This window comes from Diabrotica virgifera, chromosome 10 (assembly GCF_917563875.1).
Source record: "Diabrotica virgifera virgifera chromosome 10, PGI_DIABVI_V3a".
NCBI lineage: Eukaryota > Metazoa > Arthropoda > Insecta > Coleoptera > Chrysomelidae > Diabrotica > Diabrotica virgifera.
In genome coordinates this window covers 103615053-103633643 of record NC_065452.1, presented here as the reverse complement: position 1 = coordinate 103633643, position 18591 = coordinate 103615053, and the positions used below count along the sequence as shown (strand labels likewise).

The 18591-nt window shown below is 33.0% G+C and overlaps 1 protein-coding gene across 1 annotated transcript in view; it reads left to right on the top strand.

Annotated features, from left to right (window-relative positions):
* The window catches only part of LOC114335624 (putative inactive tyrosine-protein kinase Wsck), a 106344-nt gene that overhangs the window by 77265 nt on the left and 10488 nt on the right, over positions 1-18591 (top strand). Inside the window, exon 7 of the mRNA XM_028285886.2 lies at positions 16243-16456. Within this exon, the coding sequence (XP_028141687.1) occupies positions 16243-16456 (214 nt within the window). The remainder of the gene's footprint in view (positions 1-16242; positions 16457-18591) is intronic.

Sequence of the window (18591 nt, the reverse complement as noted above, 5' to 3'; positions counted from 1 at the left end):
CTTAAACCCCCCCCCCCCCCCCAAACTTTTCTGTACGTTTCAATTAAATTATTATTGTGATACCATTAGTTAAATTCAATATTTTTAAAACTTTTTTGGCTCTTAGTATTTTTTCTATAAGGCAGTTTTTATCGAGTTGCGGCTTCTTTTTTAATATGTTTACATAAAAATTTTATGGGGATTTTGTTCCTTTAAACCCCCCAAATGTTTGTGTACGCTCCAATTAAACTATCACTGCGATACCACTAGTTAAACAAAATGTTTTTAAAACTTTTTTGCCTCTTTGTATTTTTTCGAGAAGGCACCTTTTATCGAGATATGGCTTCTTTTTTAATACGGTTCAAAATATACCTAAAAATGTAAATCATACATAAATTTTCATATTATTACCAAGTCTCCATAATCGTACTTAACCATATACAAATATTTTATGGATTTGACAAATATTCAAAATATCTCGATAAAAACTGACTTTTCGAAAAAGTACTAAGAGCCAAAAAAGTTTTATAAATATTGTGTTTAAGTAATGGTACTACAATAATAATTTAATTGGAACGTACACAAAAGTTTGGGGGGGTTTAAAGGAACTAAACCCCCATAAAATTTTTATGGGGTGTCCAAATTTCACTATAATTTTTTCTTAAGATACTACTGTCATAAGAATGCCATATGTCCATTTTCAATAAAAAATCTTTAATAGTTTTCGATATATTGAAAAAAATCGATTTTCATTTTGTAACTTCAAAGGGTTGTAACTGTTTTTATATGCACATTTGTACTAAGGTAAGTTAGGTTCAATCCAACTATTTTTGGCCCCAGAATATGTGATTAAATTTATGACCTGTATTTTCGTTACACCCTGTATAGAAGCACGTAGTGTGCTATGAAAAAAAAACAAAGGAACATTGTCCAGATGTATCATCACAACAACATGATAATGAATCAAAACAACAATAAAACAAATAACACTATAAAATATAACAAAAAAAGAGTGTGTGTACTTTGTACGCGAGTAAGAAGTTATACTTTTATTATTATGATTTTAACGAAATAAATATATTTTAAACAGTTTAATTTTATTTTTATTTAAATATTACACTAATTTTATTACTTAAAATAATACCAAAAAAGAAATAGCGTTAATATGTAAATTTTTATAAATTGTTGCCTCCGCGCATTTGCTTTTCTCTCGATGAATCGTAGAAAATGTAAAAACGTCAGATTTTCTACACAAATTTTTAATTTTTATTTCATTATATTTTAATATCAATTATCCTATTCCCAACTAAGATAAATACATAACTGTTATTGTCACCGGTAAACTAAGTTAAGGAAGTCAAAGTGGAAACAAGTAGTGTGCTATGGAAAAAATAGAACTATTAGAAAAATTAACTTCAAGAAGTCATCATGTGTCAAATTATGTGTCAAATCAGTAAAACATAAAAATTTGTGCATTGATGGTTTGTTGCGGTTTGTTTCTATTAAATTTTATATAAAATTTAGACAGAGTGAAATTCAAGATGATTCTTACAAACTAAGAAGCATTTGACATGATAGCCACATTCTTTGTATGCATAAGAAATGCAACTGTTGCGGCTAGAATATATGCAATGAAATATCCCCAAAGACGTCACCCCATTAGTAGAGTTTTTCATATTTTGTTTTGATTTAATATATACGGTGACATCTGGAAAATGTTTCTTTGTTTTTTTCCATAGCACACTGCTTGCTTCTATATATTTCCACTTATATGACAGCAACAGTTATGTTTAAAATTTACAGGTTTCTTAAGATATCTCGAGATAGAAAAAAGGTATAGACATGCGGTTTTCAGTATTCTGTTGCTAATTTGGTCTAATTTTGTAATACAGGAAAAAAAATACATACTTGTATTTAATACTTTCCAAAGAAAACTAGATTTCTAAAAAGAATATAAATAGCGCCTCCTAGCCGGCATATTACGTAATAGGCTGTTTCCAAATTATAACTATTACATTGACGAAAAAGAGATGTTTTCAACAAGACCAAGTTTGCAAAAATCGATTAAGCAGAACCGGACTTACAGCGATTTTTTCATAACAAGGTTCCCACTCACCCCCACCTCTTATTTGCACAGGTAGACTTAAACTTGTGAAATAAAATATGCGCAGAATTTTATACAGAATACGATAATCGGATTTCCAGTGCCCTTTCATTAGGCAAATTTTGGATTTTTTAATTTTTTATATTCAATTACGCCCTCTAGCGGTGGACTTACAATTATGAAAATAATTTCCAGGCTTTTCTCGATGCAACTTTTCTTATAAAATTTTTTTTCCCAAAGCTGTACTATAAACGGTTCCTGAGATATGGCCGAGCGCCATTCTTATTGGGACACCCGGTACATATGTGAACAACTAATCACTCATTTGCACACGTACCTACTCTGTAATTGTAAATAATAATTTATTCACTACACAATAACATAATATTTCCACGTAGTTCGCAAAAGGAAATTAACACTATGGACATTGATTCAACGAGCAGCTGATTATACTGCCTTTACTGCGTTACAATCCTTGCCGTGTGTGATCTCGCATTATCTTGCATTAGTAGAAAACCATTTCCAATAATCCCAGCATATGGCATCCCATGATGTTGTACGATCTCGGTTTTGTATCGGTGTGCTGTTAATGTCCCACTCTCAATCAAGACGAGATCCGAGTGTGACTCAAAAGAAAACCATGCCCAAAATATTACTGAGCCACCACCAAAAGCAAACCGGTTTGACCGAGTGCAGGCAGTATAAAGTTCTAAAGCCCTTGCGTGGACCTTATTTCGACCAGCTTTATCATAAATTAATATTCTACACTCATCCGTAACCAATTCTTTTTCCCAATCGTATTTGTCCAATTGACGTGTTCACGGGCAAATGTAAGTCTGCGTCTTTTGTGGGCAACAGTAAGTAATGGCCCCGTTGCTATATTGAAAGCTACTAAACCCTGTTCTATTAACCTTTGTCGAACAGTATAGCCTAAGAGCTAGTGAACCCTCCGAGTAACGGTCTTCCTGTAAGGATAGAAATTTGTATAGTGATAATTCATAGCACACCAAGACTAAAAACCATGACCTGGCAGGCATCAGCCCTGCACGTGTATCTACCAGGTGAATCGAAAAATGCATAGTTTAGGGGAAAAATAAACTTTCTCCTGTAAAGTTTAAATTTAAGTATGTGTTTGGAGTAAGTCATTTAGAAGAAATGTGTACAATGACAGGCGATTCTGAAGAGCACAAGACCTTGCCAGGCGAGGGGAAAAATTAGGGGTTTTTCCTAAAATTATTTTTTTTGCATCGAACAAATTTTTTTAAGGTTTTTTGAATCATTCCAAACAGAAAAGGTCTTTAGTGATTTTTCTCTTAGGTTAATAGTTTTTGTTATATAAGCGATTAAAAATTAAAAAAAAATTGCGAAATCGGCCATTTTTAACCCTAAATCGGACATTTAATTAAAAGTTTCAATGTTGCCAAGGTAGGTAGATATTCTTTAAACATTGATTGATGAAATCTCAAAGAATTTTTTGCAATACAATATCGGAAACCCCTTTGTTTTTTAATTGCTAATCAAGCGGGCGCGAAACTGTAGTATAAGTGAGGGCGTTTGAGTTGGCATAAATTATCTCGAGAATGGGCAAATTTCAAGAGAAATCCTCAGACAGGTCGATTTTTATTTTTAAATTAGGACTTTTTGGCATATATATAATACTAGTGACGTCATTCATCTGGGTGTGATGACGTAATCGATGATTTTTTTAAATGAGAGTAGGGGTTGTGTGATAGCTCATTTGAAAGGTTATTTAATTCTCTATTCAGTAATATAAACATTAACATAATTATTTATACAGGGTGTACAAAAAAATTTTTTTTATTAAATTAACTTTGATGAAATTTGACAAATAGAAGAAAAAATTTTTTGTACACCCTGTATAAATAATTATGTTAATTTACTGAATAGAGAATTAAATAACCTTTCCCATGAGCTATCACACAACCCCTACTCTTATTTAAAAAAAAATCATCGATTACGTCATCACGCCCAGATGGATGACGTCACTAGTATTATATATATGCCAAAAAGTCCTAATTCAAAAATAAGAATCGACCTGTCTGAGGATTTCTCTTGAAATTTGCCCATTCTCGAGATAATGAATTTATGCAAACTCAAACGTCCGCACTTATACTACAGTGTCGCGCCCGCTTGATTAGCAATTAAAAAAACAAAGAGGTTTTCGATATTTTATTGCAAAAAACTCTTCGGGATTTCATCAATCAATGTTTAAAGAATATCTACGTACCTTGGCAACATTGAAATTTTTAGATAAATGTCTGATTTAGGGTTAAAAATGGCCGATTTCGCAATTTTCAAAATTTTTAATCGCTTATACAGGGTGTTTCATTGGGAAACGGAAATACTTTAATTGTGAATAGAGGTCACCGAGGTGGTTCTAGGTATACTACATTTTTTGCGCTACCGACTTTTATAACCGAGTTACAGGGTGTTTTATCGATTTTGTCAATTTCTTTCCTAAGCCATAACTTTAGAACCACTCTATATATTTTTTTGATATTTGCTACACATGTGTCTCATCCAAAACCCAAACGACCGACATACTAATCACAAGAAAAATCCAGGTCCGGATTAACAAAAAATTATAAAGTAATTGTGACCTTAAAACAACACCCTATATATTAAAATTCTGAAGATCTGTTTGCATATTTGAAAAGAGCACAAAAAACTAAGTCTAATCGTTCGCTTCAGTTTTTCGGCCAAACAATTTTATGACTTTAATTTTAAAATTATATTGGATTTTTTAAGAACTCTGACATTAAAAAGAAGGTATTATTAACTTTTAATTGTAAATTATTAAAGCTATTGAATAAATACTTATTTTAAAATGAATCAATACTTATTTACCACATTGGAACGACCCAATTATTAATCACAAGAAAAATCCAGGTCCGGATTAACAAAAAATTATAAAGTAATTGTGACCTTAAAACAATACCCTATATATTAAAATTCTGAAAATCTGTTTGCATATTTGAAAAGAGCACAAAAAACTAAGTCTAATCGTTCGCTTCAGTTTTTCCGCCAGACAATTTTATGACTTTAATTTTAAAATTATATTGGATTTTTTAAGAACTCTGACATTAAAAGGAAGGTATTATTAACTTTTAATTGTAAATTATTAAAGCTATTGAATAAATACTTATTTTAAAATTAATCAATACTTATTTACCACATTGGAACGACCCACTTATTAATCACAAGAAAAATCCAGGTCCGTATTAACAAAAAAAAAATAAAGTAATTGTGATCTTGAAACAACACCCTGTATATTGAAATCTTCAAAATTTGTTTGCACATTTGGTAAAACCACAAAATTGGAGTTTATCGGTTTGCTTTAATTTTTCGTGAAGGAAATTTAAAAACTTTAATTTTGAAATTAAATAGGTATAATGATAATTTTAAGAACACTAAAATTAAAAAGCAGATTTTTAAAGCACTTTTAACAATAAATTATTTAAGTTATTAAATAAATACCCATTTTAAAAATAATGAATACTTATTGACGACATTCGAATGACCCACTTACAAATCACAACAAAAATCCAGGTCCGGATTAACAAAACAATATAAAGTAATTGTAACCTTGGAACAACACCCTGTATATTGAAATTTTCAAAATTCGTTTGCACATAGGTATGAAAAGAGCACAAAAAACTAAGTTTAATCGTTAGCTTCAATTTTTTGGCCAGACAATTTAATGAATTTAATTTTGAAATTATGTCGAAATTTTTAAGAACTCTGGGAACTCATAATAAAAATTTCGATATAATTTCAAAAGTAATGCCATTAAATTGTCTGCACAAAAAATTAAAGCGGGATATTAAACTTAGTTTTTCGTGCTCTCTTCAGGTGTGCAAACGTATTTTAAAAATTTCAATATACAGGGTGTTTTTCCAAGGTCAGAATTACTTTGTATTTTGTTGTTAATACGGACCTGGATTTTTCTTGTGATTAGTAAGTAAGTCCTTCTAATGCTGTAAATAATAACTGATTATTTTTAAAATTAGTATTTATTCATTAACTTGAATGATTTATTAATAAAAGTGCTTTAAAAACCTGCTTATTAATTTCAGGGTTCTTAAAAATTTGAATATATTTAATTTCAAAATTAAAGTTAATAAATTTTTACACAAAAAATCAAAGTGAATCTATAAACTCGCATTGTTGTGGTCTTTTCAAATGTGCAAACAATTTTTGAAAATGTCAATATACAGGGTGTTGTTTCAAGGTCACAATTACTCTATGTTTTTTTGTAAATACGGACCTGGATTTTTCTTGTGATTAATAATTGGGTCTTTCGAATGTGTTAAATAAATATTGATTCATTTTAAAATGAGTATTTATTCAATAAATTTAATAATTTATAATTAAAAGTTGATAATACCTGCTTTTTAATGTGGAGTTCTTAAAAAAAATTCAATATAATTTCAAAATTAAAGTCAAAAAATTGTGTACCAAATATTAAAAAATTATACAGGGTGGTTCTAAAGTTATGGCTTAGGAAAGAAATAAGCAAAATCTATAAAACACCCTGTAACTCGGACATAAAAGTCGGTAGGACAAAAAATTTAGTATACCTAGAACCGTCTTGGTGACCTCTATTCACCATTAAAGTATTTCCGTTTCCCAATGAATCACCCTGTATAACAAAAACTATTAACTTAAAAGAAAAATCACTAAAGACCTTTTCTGTTTGGAATGATCCAAAAAATCTAAAAACATTTTGTTCGATGCAAAAAAAAATAATTTTAGGAAAAACCCCTAATCTTTCCCCTCTCCTGGCAAGGTCTTATGCTCTTCAGAATCGCATGTCATTGTACACATTTCTTCTAAATGACTTATTCAAACACATACTTAAATTTAAACCTTACAGGAGAAAGTTTATTTTACCCCTAAACTATGCACTTTTCGATTCACCTGGTAGATACACGTGCAGGGCTGATGCCTGCCAGGTCATGGTTTTTAGCCTTGGTGTGTTATGAATATTATCACTATACAAATTTCTAGCCTTACAGGAAGACCGTTAGTCGGAGGGTTCACTAGCTCTTAGGCTAGTAAAAACGCTGATTACTGGTCCTTGGTCTTGTTGAATATGGCTTTGGAGCATGTCAGCAGTTTGCGTCCGGTTACGCAATGCAGCTATAGTGAGAACGCGATCTTCTCTGACCATTATCTTCCTTTTTGCACCCGTGTTATGGCGCCGTTGGTGAGATCCGGTCTCAAGAAATCTTTGGTAAGTTCTCTTCACAATTGGACGACTAACTTTCAATTATTGTCTTGCCACATCCCTTTGGGTTGATCCAATTTTCCAGCAATGTAACAATCCGAACAGAAACCATTAAACAATCAATTTCGCGAGGTTTCGTTGACTCGTAAATAATGAGTTCTGAGAATTGTGATTATATAGTATGGTTTAATAATAGTTGCGAATTTGTTTATTCTCTTTGAAGGCTCGGTCTAGTTTCCCAATACACGCGATAATTCTTTTAATTTAATTAACATAAAATAAATTTAAAAAAACATGAAGAAATATACAGGGTGTAACAAAAATACAGGTCATAAATTAAAGTACATATTCTAGGACCAAAAATAGTTCGAATGAACCTAGTACACATATGCACATAAAAAAAGTTACACCCTTTGAAGTTACAAAAGGAAAATCGATTTTTTCGAATATATCGAAAACTATTAGAGATTTTTTATTGAAAATGGACATGTGGCATTCTTATGGCAGGAACATCTTAAAGAAAAATTATGGTGAAATTTGTGCACCCCCTAAAAATTTTGTGGGGTTTTGTTCTCCTAAACCCCCCTAAACTTTTGTGTACGTGCCAATTAAATTATTATTGTGGTACCATTAGTTCAATTCAATATTTTCAAAACTTTTTTGCCTCTTAGTATTTTTTCGATAAGGCAGTATTTATCGAGATGCGGCTTCTTTTTTAATATGTTTACATAAAAAATTTATGGGGGTTTTGTGCCTTTAAACCCCCCAAATGTTTGTGTACGTTCCAATTAAACTATTACTGCGGTACCATTAGTTAAACACAGTGTTTTTAAAACTTTTTTGCCTCTTTGTATTTTTTTCATAAGGCACCTTTTATCGAGATGTGGCTTCTTTTTTAATACGGTTCAAAATATACCTAAAACTGTAAATCATAAATAAATTTTCATATTATTACCAAGTTTCCATAATCGTACGTAACCATATACAAAATAAACTGCTCGTCAAAAGTTAGGGATGTAGAAAATTCTGCTGAATTGTTATAGTAGATTTTTTCGTGAACAGATTAACGGATTTCGCTAATTTTTTTTTTATTATTTTAGACTTTTCTTTAGTATTTACACAGTTATGCAAAGGTTTACTCAAACTTTTTTTTGTACTTATACTGGGTGAAAGAAAAGAAATGTTTTTCTTATGTTAAGTTTGAGACGCCCTGTGGGGAGGACTAGTATTGTTGTCAGGTCCGATTTGTTTTTAATCAGTACATAAGCAAAAACAAATCGGGATTTAGGGTTGTAGATCGGGACAAATAAACAACAGTAGCCCAGTAGTAAATAAAAGTCTCTAGCATTAAAACTAAGCAAGTTACGCTCAAAATAAAGTTAGCTCCTCTTTTTGGTAAAAAAAAAATCGTGAAAATCTCCCCCTATTTAGCACCGTAAATAAAATTAATCGTTACCGGTTTACCATTTACTTTATATGCGTGTTGTTTATACGATCTGTAAAGCGCTGGCTTCCTCGAAAGCGGTGCCGACAACCTCCGATCGTAACACTGCTATGAATGACATCATAAAAAACTGTACCATGCAAAATAATAGCGTTGGTTTCCAAGGATGCGTTGGAAGCCACCGCTTGCTGAGCTTGCACATTCCATTGCCCCAGTGAAGAACCTTGAATTTTTCACCGTAATCTGACGTAATTCATCGCAGTGCTACGGTCGCTGTTTGTCGGTACGTTCGAGGAAACCCAGGCTTAAGGTTTACCGGTTGGGAGTGCTTATAGTACATTCTTTCATGGTTTTTGCTGTAAATTTTAAAGAACCGCTTGGATTGACATGAAATTTGGCATACGCATAGCTAACATGTCAAAGAAAAAAGTGATATGGTGCCGATGTGTGCTTTTGCCCTAGGGGTGAGTTTCACCCCATCTCAGGGCTGAACAATATATGTTCAAGATAAGTTCCGAAATGGATAAACGGACTAATTTTAAGCAACTTTTGTTCTCTAAAGTTTTTTCACCAAATCAATACTTTTCGAGTTATTTGCAAGTGAATATATGTTCATTTTTCAACAAAATAACCACGTTTTTAGACGGTTTTTGCAAATAACTCAAAACGTAGGCATTTTGTCGAAAAAAATATTCTTACCAAAACTATAGCCTATAAAAAAGTGAAAAAAACGCTGTATATATTAGGTCTGTGTACCTAGCAAAAGCAGAGTTATAGCTAATGAAAAATATATTCATATTCGAAAAATTTCAAATAGAATAATTCAATGTGAAATATCCAAATAATGAAGCATTTTTGGGGAAAACACATTACAACTTTTAAAGTGTTTAAAAAAAGCTTTATTTATGTTTTTATAAAAAAAATTTCTAGCATCAAATGTAACCAAGTTACGCTCAAAATAAAGTTGGTCCCTTTTGTTTTGGCAAAAAAAATGAGCAAGGTCACCCCCAATTATCTTCTTAAATGAAATTAATCGTTACCGCTTCACAAGTTACTTTACTTATGTTGTGTTTATATGATCTGTAAGTTTCATCGATTCAAAGTGCTTTTGAAAAAATTTAGTTTTAAAGTAAAATTTTTAAAAATTTTAATTTTGATAAAAATGCTTTTTTGCAAAATAACTTAAAAATTGTTAGAGAAACCAAAAATCTTAAAGAATAAAAAAAGTCGGCTTTACTTTTCTGAATATTTTATATTTTTTTGTTTTTCTGTAAGACAAAAATTGGTTAAGATTCGGTGTTTCCAAATTTGCATACACTCGTGATAAGTGACTCGTTCAAGCCCTTTTAACTACAGCTCTTTCAAAAATAAGGACTTTGAACCGATAAAACTTACAGATGATATGATCAATACATACGTCAGTAAAAAACTTGTGAAGTGGTACCAATTAAGTGCATTTGAAATGCTAATTAGGGGGTGATTTTCCAGATTTCTTACCAAAAAAAAGGGACCAACTTTATTTTGAGCGTAACTTGTTTACTTTTGATGCTAAAAAATTTTTTTAAAAAACAAAAATTAAATATTTTTTGAACACTTTTAAATATTTAAAATGAGTTTGGCCCAAAAAAGTGCTTCGTTTTTTTGGTTATGGCACGTTAAAATATTCGAATTGGAATTTGACGAATATGAACCTATTTTCATTAGCTATAACTCTGCTTCTACTAGGTATAGTGACCTAATATATATACCATGTTTATATATATACACCTAATATATACACCATATTTTTGATAAGAATATTTTTTGACCATATACTTACATTTTGAGTTATTTGCGGAAAACCGTCTGAAAACGAGGTTATTTTGTAAAAAATATTAACATATTCACTCGCAAATAACTCGAAAAGTATTAACTTGATGAAAAAACTTTATAGAACAAAAGTTGCTTAGAATAAGTCATTTTATCCATTTCCGGACTTATTTGGAACATATATTTTTCATCCCCAAACGGGGGTGAAACTCACCCCTAGGACAAAAGCACACATCGGCTCAATATCAATTTTTTCTTTGACTTGTTAGCTATGTGTATGCCAAATTCCATGTCAATCCAAGCGGTTCTTTAAAATTTAGAGGTTTTGCAATATTTTACCTTTAAAGAATGTACTATTAGTTTTGAAAAAAATTGGTTTTACAGTAAAAAAAAATTCTTAAAATATTGGAAAATGCCCTTTTTTCAAAATAACCTTAAAAGTATTAGGGATACTAAAAATCTCAAGGAGTAAAAAGTATTTAGGTTTTGCTTTTATAAATATGATAGATTCATTTTGTTTTTCTGTTAGACAAAAATTGGTTCAAATATGGCTGTTCATATTTTGTATACACTCGTGATTAGTGACTCGTTCAGGCCCTTTCAATCATGTAAAAAATACATAAGTAAAGTAAATTTTTTTTGTAAAGCGGTAACGATTAATTTCCATTTGGGGTGCTAAGTAGGGCGAGATTTTCACGAGTTTTTTACCAAAAAAAAAGGAGTCAACTTGATTTTGAGCATAACTCGCTTAGTTTTGATGCTAGAAACTTTTTTAAAACAAAAATAAAGCTTTATTAAAAAAGTTTTTATTATTGGTTTTTCCCGAGGAGTGCTTCATTTCTTGGTTATTTCATGTTGAAATATTTGATTTGGAATTTGACGAATAAAAACGTATTTTTCATGAGCTGCAACTTTGCTTTTGCTGGGTCTATAGACTTTACGAGTTCAAAATTTTTTTCATTTTTTTATATTACTCTACATTTTTGCTAAGAATATTTTTTTCGATCGAATACTTACTTTTTGAGTTATTTGTGAAAATCGCCTGAAATCGTGATTTTTTTGTCGAAAAATAAACATTTTCATTCGTAAATAACTCGAAAAGTATTAAGCAAGTTAAAATTCTATAGAACTAAAATTGCTTAGAATTAGTCAATTTATCCATCTCCGGACTTATTTTAAACGCGCGGTTTTTCACCCCCAACTAGGGGTAACTGTCATCCCCCGAGTAAAAGCAACCAACGGCACAAGCCGTCCAAATTTTCAAGCAATTCGGAGTTGATCCTGAAAATTACACGTATCGCCGTATTGTATCGTTCATTTACTGGACTACAAGGTGTTTCTATAATCTGTATTTAATCCTACATAACAATAATAATCAGACGAAATTACAAAAAAAAAATCGTAGATTAAGTAAATTATTTATTTTTTTGTTAAAATTATATTTTTCATTCGATTTTACCGCTTTTAGGAGTGCCTTGTTTTTATAACATAGTTATAAAATTCACTGCAAGTCCTCCTGAAATTGGTTTTCGTGGGTGAATATCGGGACATTTAGTGTCCTGATCAGGTACAAATCGGTACGCGTCCTCAGATCCCTGAAAATCGGGAGGTCCCGTGTAAATCGGGACACCTGGTAACACTAAGGACGAGGTACAAATGGAAGTATATATTAAAATCGTATTGTAGTCTTATGTTTTGTGAACATTTTGTTTTTTGAATGTCCCTGATATCTTTAGAAATAAAAAGAATAGACGGTTTTGTAATTTAACATGTGTTTTAACCGAAATAAAAGTTTGAGACACCTTGTAGGGAGAAAAAGGCACAAATGTGAGTATACCTTGATATTTTGTTGTATAATATTGAGAGGGATTTTGATTCCATATGGTATCCGTGGGCGCTAATTAGACCAGGGCATTTAGCACAAAGTAAATAATTTTTTAAATACAGCACCTAGAGACTTGCAGTTTTTTGCATTATGTTCAGGATAACGTCAGGAAAAAAGTCTACTATTCATAAATGGGTGGAAATGCATAATTGCACTGTAAAGTGCATAAAATGCATCCAAAATTGCATAAATATAAAAATAAAGTCAAAATCAGTATACTAAGGAACAAAATTTATTATCTGGGGGGTTTTTGGGGTCACTAAATACGATTACGCCATCAGAACTGACCTCTGGATCACCTGGTGCTCAAGGTCATGGCAAGAGACGTCATCCTCTGGAGTTTCGATGATTTTCGGCATTAAATCGATGCAAACGGATTACTCACGGGTTTTAGGGGTCGCTAAATACGAATATGCCATCAGAATTGACCTCCGGAGTACCTAGTGCTCAGGGTCGCTACTAAGGCACGTCATCTTCTGGAGTTTCGAGGGATTTCGGCACTAAATTGATGCAACTGGACTATTCAGGGGTTTTTGAGGTGGTTAAACACGAATGTGCCATCAGAACAGACCTCTTGATCACCTGGTGCCCAAGGTCACTGCAAGGGACGTCATCTTCTGGAGTTTCGAGGGTTTTCGGTATCAAATTGATGCAAACGGATTACTTACGGGTTTTTGAGGTCGTTAAACACGAATATGCCATCAAAACCGACTCCCTGTGCACCTGGAGCCCAAGTTCACTGCAAGGGGCGTCCTCTTCTAGAGTTTGAGAGATTTCGGCATTAAATTGATAAAAATGGATTACTCGGGGGGTTTTTGAGTCCTTAAATACGAATATGCCATCATAACAGACCACCGGATCACCTGGTGCTCAAGGTCACTGCAATGGACGTCATCTTCTGGATTTTCGAGGGTTTTCGGCTTAAAATGGATGCAAATGATTTACTCGGGGGTTTTTGAGGTCGCCAAAAACGAATATGCCATTAGAACATACCCATGGGGCACCTGGTAACCATGGTCACTGCAAGGGACTGACTGTGCTATTCAATTTTCTTACTTATGTATATATAAAATTTATATAAACTTTATTTATATCTGACAATATTTTTTCTGCATTTATTTCCAGATCGATTTACTACATTCTATTATGACAATGTTATTATGCGTTGGCGTTATTATTGATCATCATAATCACTAGATATTCCAGAATCCTTCATCTAAGTCATACTCGTGTTCACCAACCCCAAAAACCCAAAAGTAATTTGTTTGTATGAGTTTGGTACCGAAAACTCACGCAACTTCAGAAGATAACGTGCCTTGGGCACCGGGTGATCCAGTGTGTGTTCTAACGGTGTATTCGTATTCAGCAACCCCAAAAAGCCATTAGAAATCCGTTTGAATTCATTTAGTACCGAAAACTTTCGAAACTCAAGAAGATGGCGTGCCCTAGATACCAGCTGGTCCGGTGTCTGTTCTGATCGCATATTCGTGTTCAGCAACCCCAAAAACCTATAAGTAATCGGTTTGCGTCAATATAGTACCGAAAAACTTCGCCCAGAGGATGACGCCCCTTGCAGTGACCGCGGGTACCAGGTGCTACGATGGTCTGTTTTGATCGCATGTTCATGTTTAACGACTTTAAAAAACCCCGAGTAATCCATTTTCATCAATTTAATGCCAAAATCCCTCAAAACTTCAGAAGATGACGTCTCTTGCAGTGACCTTGGGCACCAGGTGCACAAGGTGTCGATTCTGATGGCATATTCGTGTTTAGCAACCTCAAAAATCCTCCAGTAATCCATATGCATCAATTAAATGCCGAAAATCTTCGAAACCCCAGAAGATGACGTATCCTAGTAGCGATCCTCGGCACCAGGTACTCCGGAGCTCAGTTCTGATGACATATTCCTGTTTACCGATCCTAAAAAAACCAGTGAGTAATCCGTTTACATCAATTTATTGCCGCAAACACTCGAAATTCCAAAAGATTACGTGCCTTGGTAGCGATCTTGGGCACCAGGTTCTCCGGAGTTCAATTCTGATCGCATATTCGTGTTTATAGACCCCAAAAACCCGTAACTAATCCATTTGCATTAATTTAATACCGAAAGCCCTCGAAACTCCAGAAGATGACGTCCCTTGCAGTGACATTGCGCACCAGGTAATCCGGTGGTCTATTCTGATGGTATATTCGTGTTTAGCGACCTCAAAAACCCCCCGACTAATCCGTTTGCACCAATTTGATACCGAAAACCCTCGAAACTCCAGAAGATGACGTTCCTTGCCGTGACCTTGGGCAACAGGTGATCCAGTGGTCTCTTCTGATGGCAGATTCGTGTTTAACCACTTTAAAAACCCCCGAATAGTCCAGTTGCATCAATTTAGTGCCGAAATCCCTTGAAACTCCAAAAGATGACGTGCCGTAGTAGCGACTCTGGCCACCAGGTACTCCGGAGGTCAATTCTGATGGCATATTCGTACTTAGCGACCCCTAAAACCGGCGAGTAACGCGTTTGCATCGATTTAATGCCAAAAACCATCGAAACTCCAGATGACGTCTCTTACAGTGACCTTGGGCACCAGGTGATCCGGAGGTCAGTTCTGATGGCGTAATCGTATTCAGTGACCCCAAAAACCCCCCAAATAATAAATTTTGTTCCTTAGTATACTGATTTTGACTTTATTTTTGTATTTATGCAATTTTGGATGCATTTTATGCACTTTACAGTGCAATTATGCATTTCCACCCATTTTTGAATAGTAGACATTTTTCCTGGCGTCATCCTGAACGCAATGCAAAAAACTGCAGGTCTCTAGGTGCTGTATTTAAAAAAAATTTTATTCGGGTGTTTTTAGTGCTAAATGCCCTGGTCTAAATGGGTTTTTTAAAACATTGTGTTTAACTAATGGTACTATAATTATAATTAAATTGGAACGTACACAAAAGTTTGGGGGGTTTAAAGGAACAAAACCCCCATAAATTTTTTAAGGGGTGTCCAAATTTCACTATAATTTTTTCTTAAGATACTACTACCATAAGAATACCACATATCTATTTTCAATAAAAAATCTCTAATAGTTTTCGGTATATTGGAAAAAATCGATTTTCATTTTGTAACTTCGAAGCGCTGTAACTTTTTTTATGTGCACATTTGTATTAAGGTAAGTTAGGGTCAATCGAAATATTTTTGGTCCCAGAATATGTGATTAAATTTATGACCTGTATTTTTGTTACACCCTGTATAAAAAAATAAAATTTTTTCCAAATTTTGTGGTTTTTTCTGACGTGCAGTATATAAACTCAATTTATAACTGACAGTATTCTTTTCCTTTATTTCAAGATCGATTTATTATATTCTAATTTGATAGTGATATTATTAGGCATTGATTGACGTTGCTATTCGTCACCCTGGACACCAGATACTCCAGAGGCCTTCATCTACGTCACAATCATACTCAGCAACCCCGAAAAGCTACGAGTACTGTGTTTGCATCACGTTTTCGTGTTCACCGACCCCAAAAACCTCCAAGTAACCAAATGTTGCCTCCATTATACTGATTTTGACATGTTTCTATAACATTCGATATGTCCACAAAAATTGCATGCTCTTTTGAATGCATTCTATAACGAAATTATTAATTTGCCGATGTGTGTTGAATTTAAAAATCTATTTATTCCGGTGTTTTTTGTTCTAAATGACTTGGTCTGTTGAAATATATTGTTTTATTTATGTTTATTATATCTAGTATATTATTTGTTTGTTTATTTAGATAATTCACAAGCAACTCTGTGCTCGCAGTGTAATGATATCTCCTGTAGGAGTTGTTAAAGTCAGCAGCTACGGTATAGCTCAATATTTTAGCCACAACAAAATTCCTGATTATACTAGATGGACAGATGTTGAAGTATTTAAAAATCATCCGCATAATAGAAAAAGTGATGTGTGGTCGTATGCGTGCTTATTATGGGAGATATGCGCGTTGGGTAAGTTTATCTTTTCTATTTATCTTACTGATATATCCAAGAGTTTTTGCATTTTTTCTATTAGTCCAGAGAAATAAGGTTTTTGTTCGGGACACTTGATCAGCCAGGTTGTAAATTGATTTTTTGGGTACTATATACCTAATACGTTACAAATACAAAAATGCCCGTCACAGTTCGGACGAGAATTTTAGTTATTAACAAATAAGGGTCAAAAATGGCAGTAATTAAATATCTTATTTAGAGTACTCACCTTTTAGTATATGAGCAAAGGTTTAAAATGTCAGTTTTTGAATTTTGGTCCGATCATTTGTTGCTTCGCTAATTGCAAAATAAGACTAAAATTTCGAAAATAAAAAAATTTCTATAACTTTTGCGAAAATGAACTTAAGACTTTGATATTGCATGAAAAGTTGAGACAACCAGTACGTATAATGCACAAAAAATTTCAAGACGATTCGTCAATTAGTTTAAATTTTATTCAATTTGTTTATCCCAAAGAGCTTTTTTTGAAATAATATTGTACAGAAAATAATAATTATACAGCAATTCTGTGGAAACCACGTGAAAGAAGAATACTTATATTTTCAAAGTGTTTAAAAAAATTAATAAAAAGTCATTTTTATCATTCCGAAAACATTTTATTAAAGTAGTCATTTATGGCTTATAAACAATTTGAATAGCTTTGTTAACATTGACTGTAGAGTAAATCTACTTTGGGATTTCAAAAGCTGGTATTTTTACACGAATTTTCAAAAAAACTTTTCGGCTATGTTAATTACTGTCAAAGTTAGCCGCTTTAAAGAAAGATAAAGTTTTCAATCCTAATAGCAACATTAATAATATTGAAAAATATTACTAAAAGATTTTTAAATTGAAAACTTATTGGTCCATTTCCCTGGTGACACCTCCAAGGCTTCTACAATATGCAAGCCAGATGGATGCTGCAGTGAAGACAAAAGGGAAGGAATTCTACACTATGCAATTCACAACCCCCGTCTGCAGCTTGATAAAGTTTCAACGAAAAATGGACCTAGTTACTCTATAAGAGTAATACTAACAAAAATAAAAATGTATACCATTTTATTCAGTTGCAACGCGAAGGCAAAACAATCTTATTTTTCATTTAGAATACGGAGCGCAGTCCAGCACTCCGAACCGACGATTTTCGACTCTTATTAGAGTTATCTTCGGAGAGGCGTAGGCCTGCTGCTTCATACTCGAAGTGACCAACCATGAAAGCTTATCCCCACATTGCAACTGACGTGTATGGATTAGGTGACTAGCGTCATCTGGCAATTGAACGATAAAGTTTTCAATCCTAATAGCAACATTAATAATATTGAAAAAGATTAAAAATATTACTAAAAGATTTTTAAATTGAAAACTTATTGGTCCATTTCCCTGGTGACACCTCCAAGGCTTCTACAATATGCAAGCCAGATGGATGCTGCAGTGAAGACAAAAGGGAAGGAATTCTACACTATGCAATTCACAACCCCCGTCTGCAGCTTGGTAAAGTTCCAACGGAAATTGGACCTAGTTACTCTATAAGAGTAATACTAATAAAAATAAAAATGTATACCATTTTTATACAGTTGCAATGCGAAGGCAAAACATCATAAAATTCTCCTGTAACAGTGTTAGCTACCATACTGCTCTGAAACAGCTTGACAGATTTTTATGAAATTTTACACGTATATCCTGTAGGACTGAGAATAGGTTGTAATCTATTTTTCATATCCATAAGTTATATGGGGGGTTGCCCCCTGACATTTGTTTATATTTTTTTTGGACAAAATTGTCTGCTTTAATTTTATATGATATAGAATTAAAAAATACATACAACCCTTAATTTTGAACCTTCTATCACCAACCCCTATTCTTTAATAGCCATCTATATATTTATATCTATAAAATTCTCCTGTCACAGTGTTAGTTGCCATACTCATCCGAGACCGCTTGACCGATTTTTATGAAATTATATATGTATATTCGGTAGGTCTTACAATCGGTCGTAATCTATTTTTCATATCCCTGAGTGATAAGGGGGGCTCCCCCTAACATTCTGTAATGTTAGGTGGGGATATGTGTATATAACGCACTCTACAAAACTGCGAGTATATACAAATTAAAAA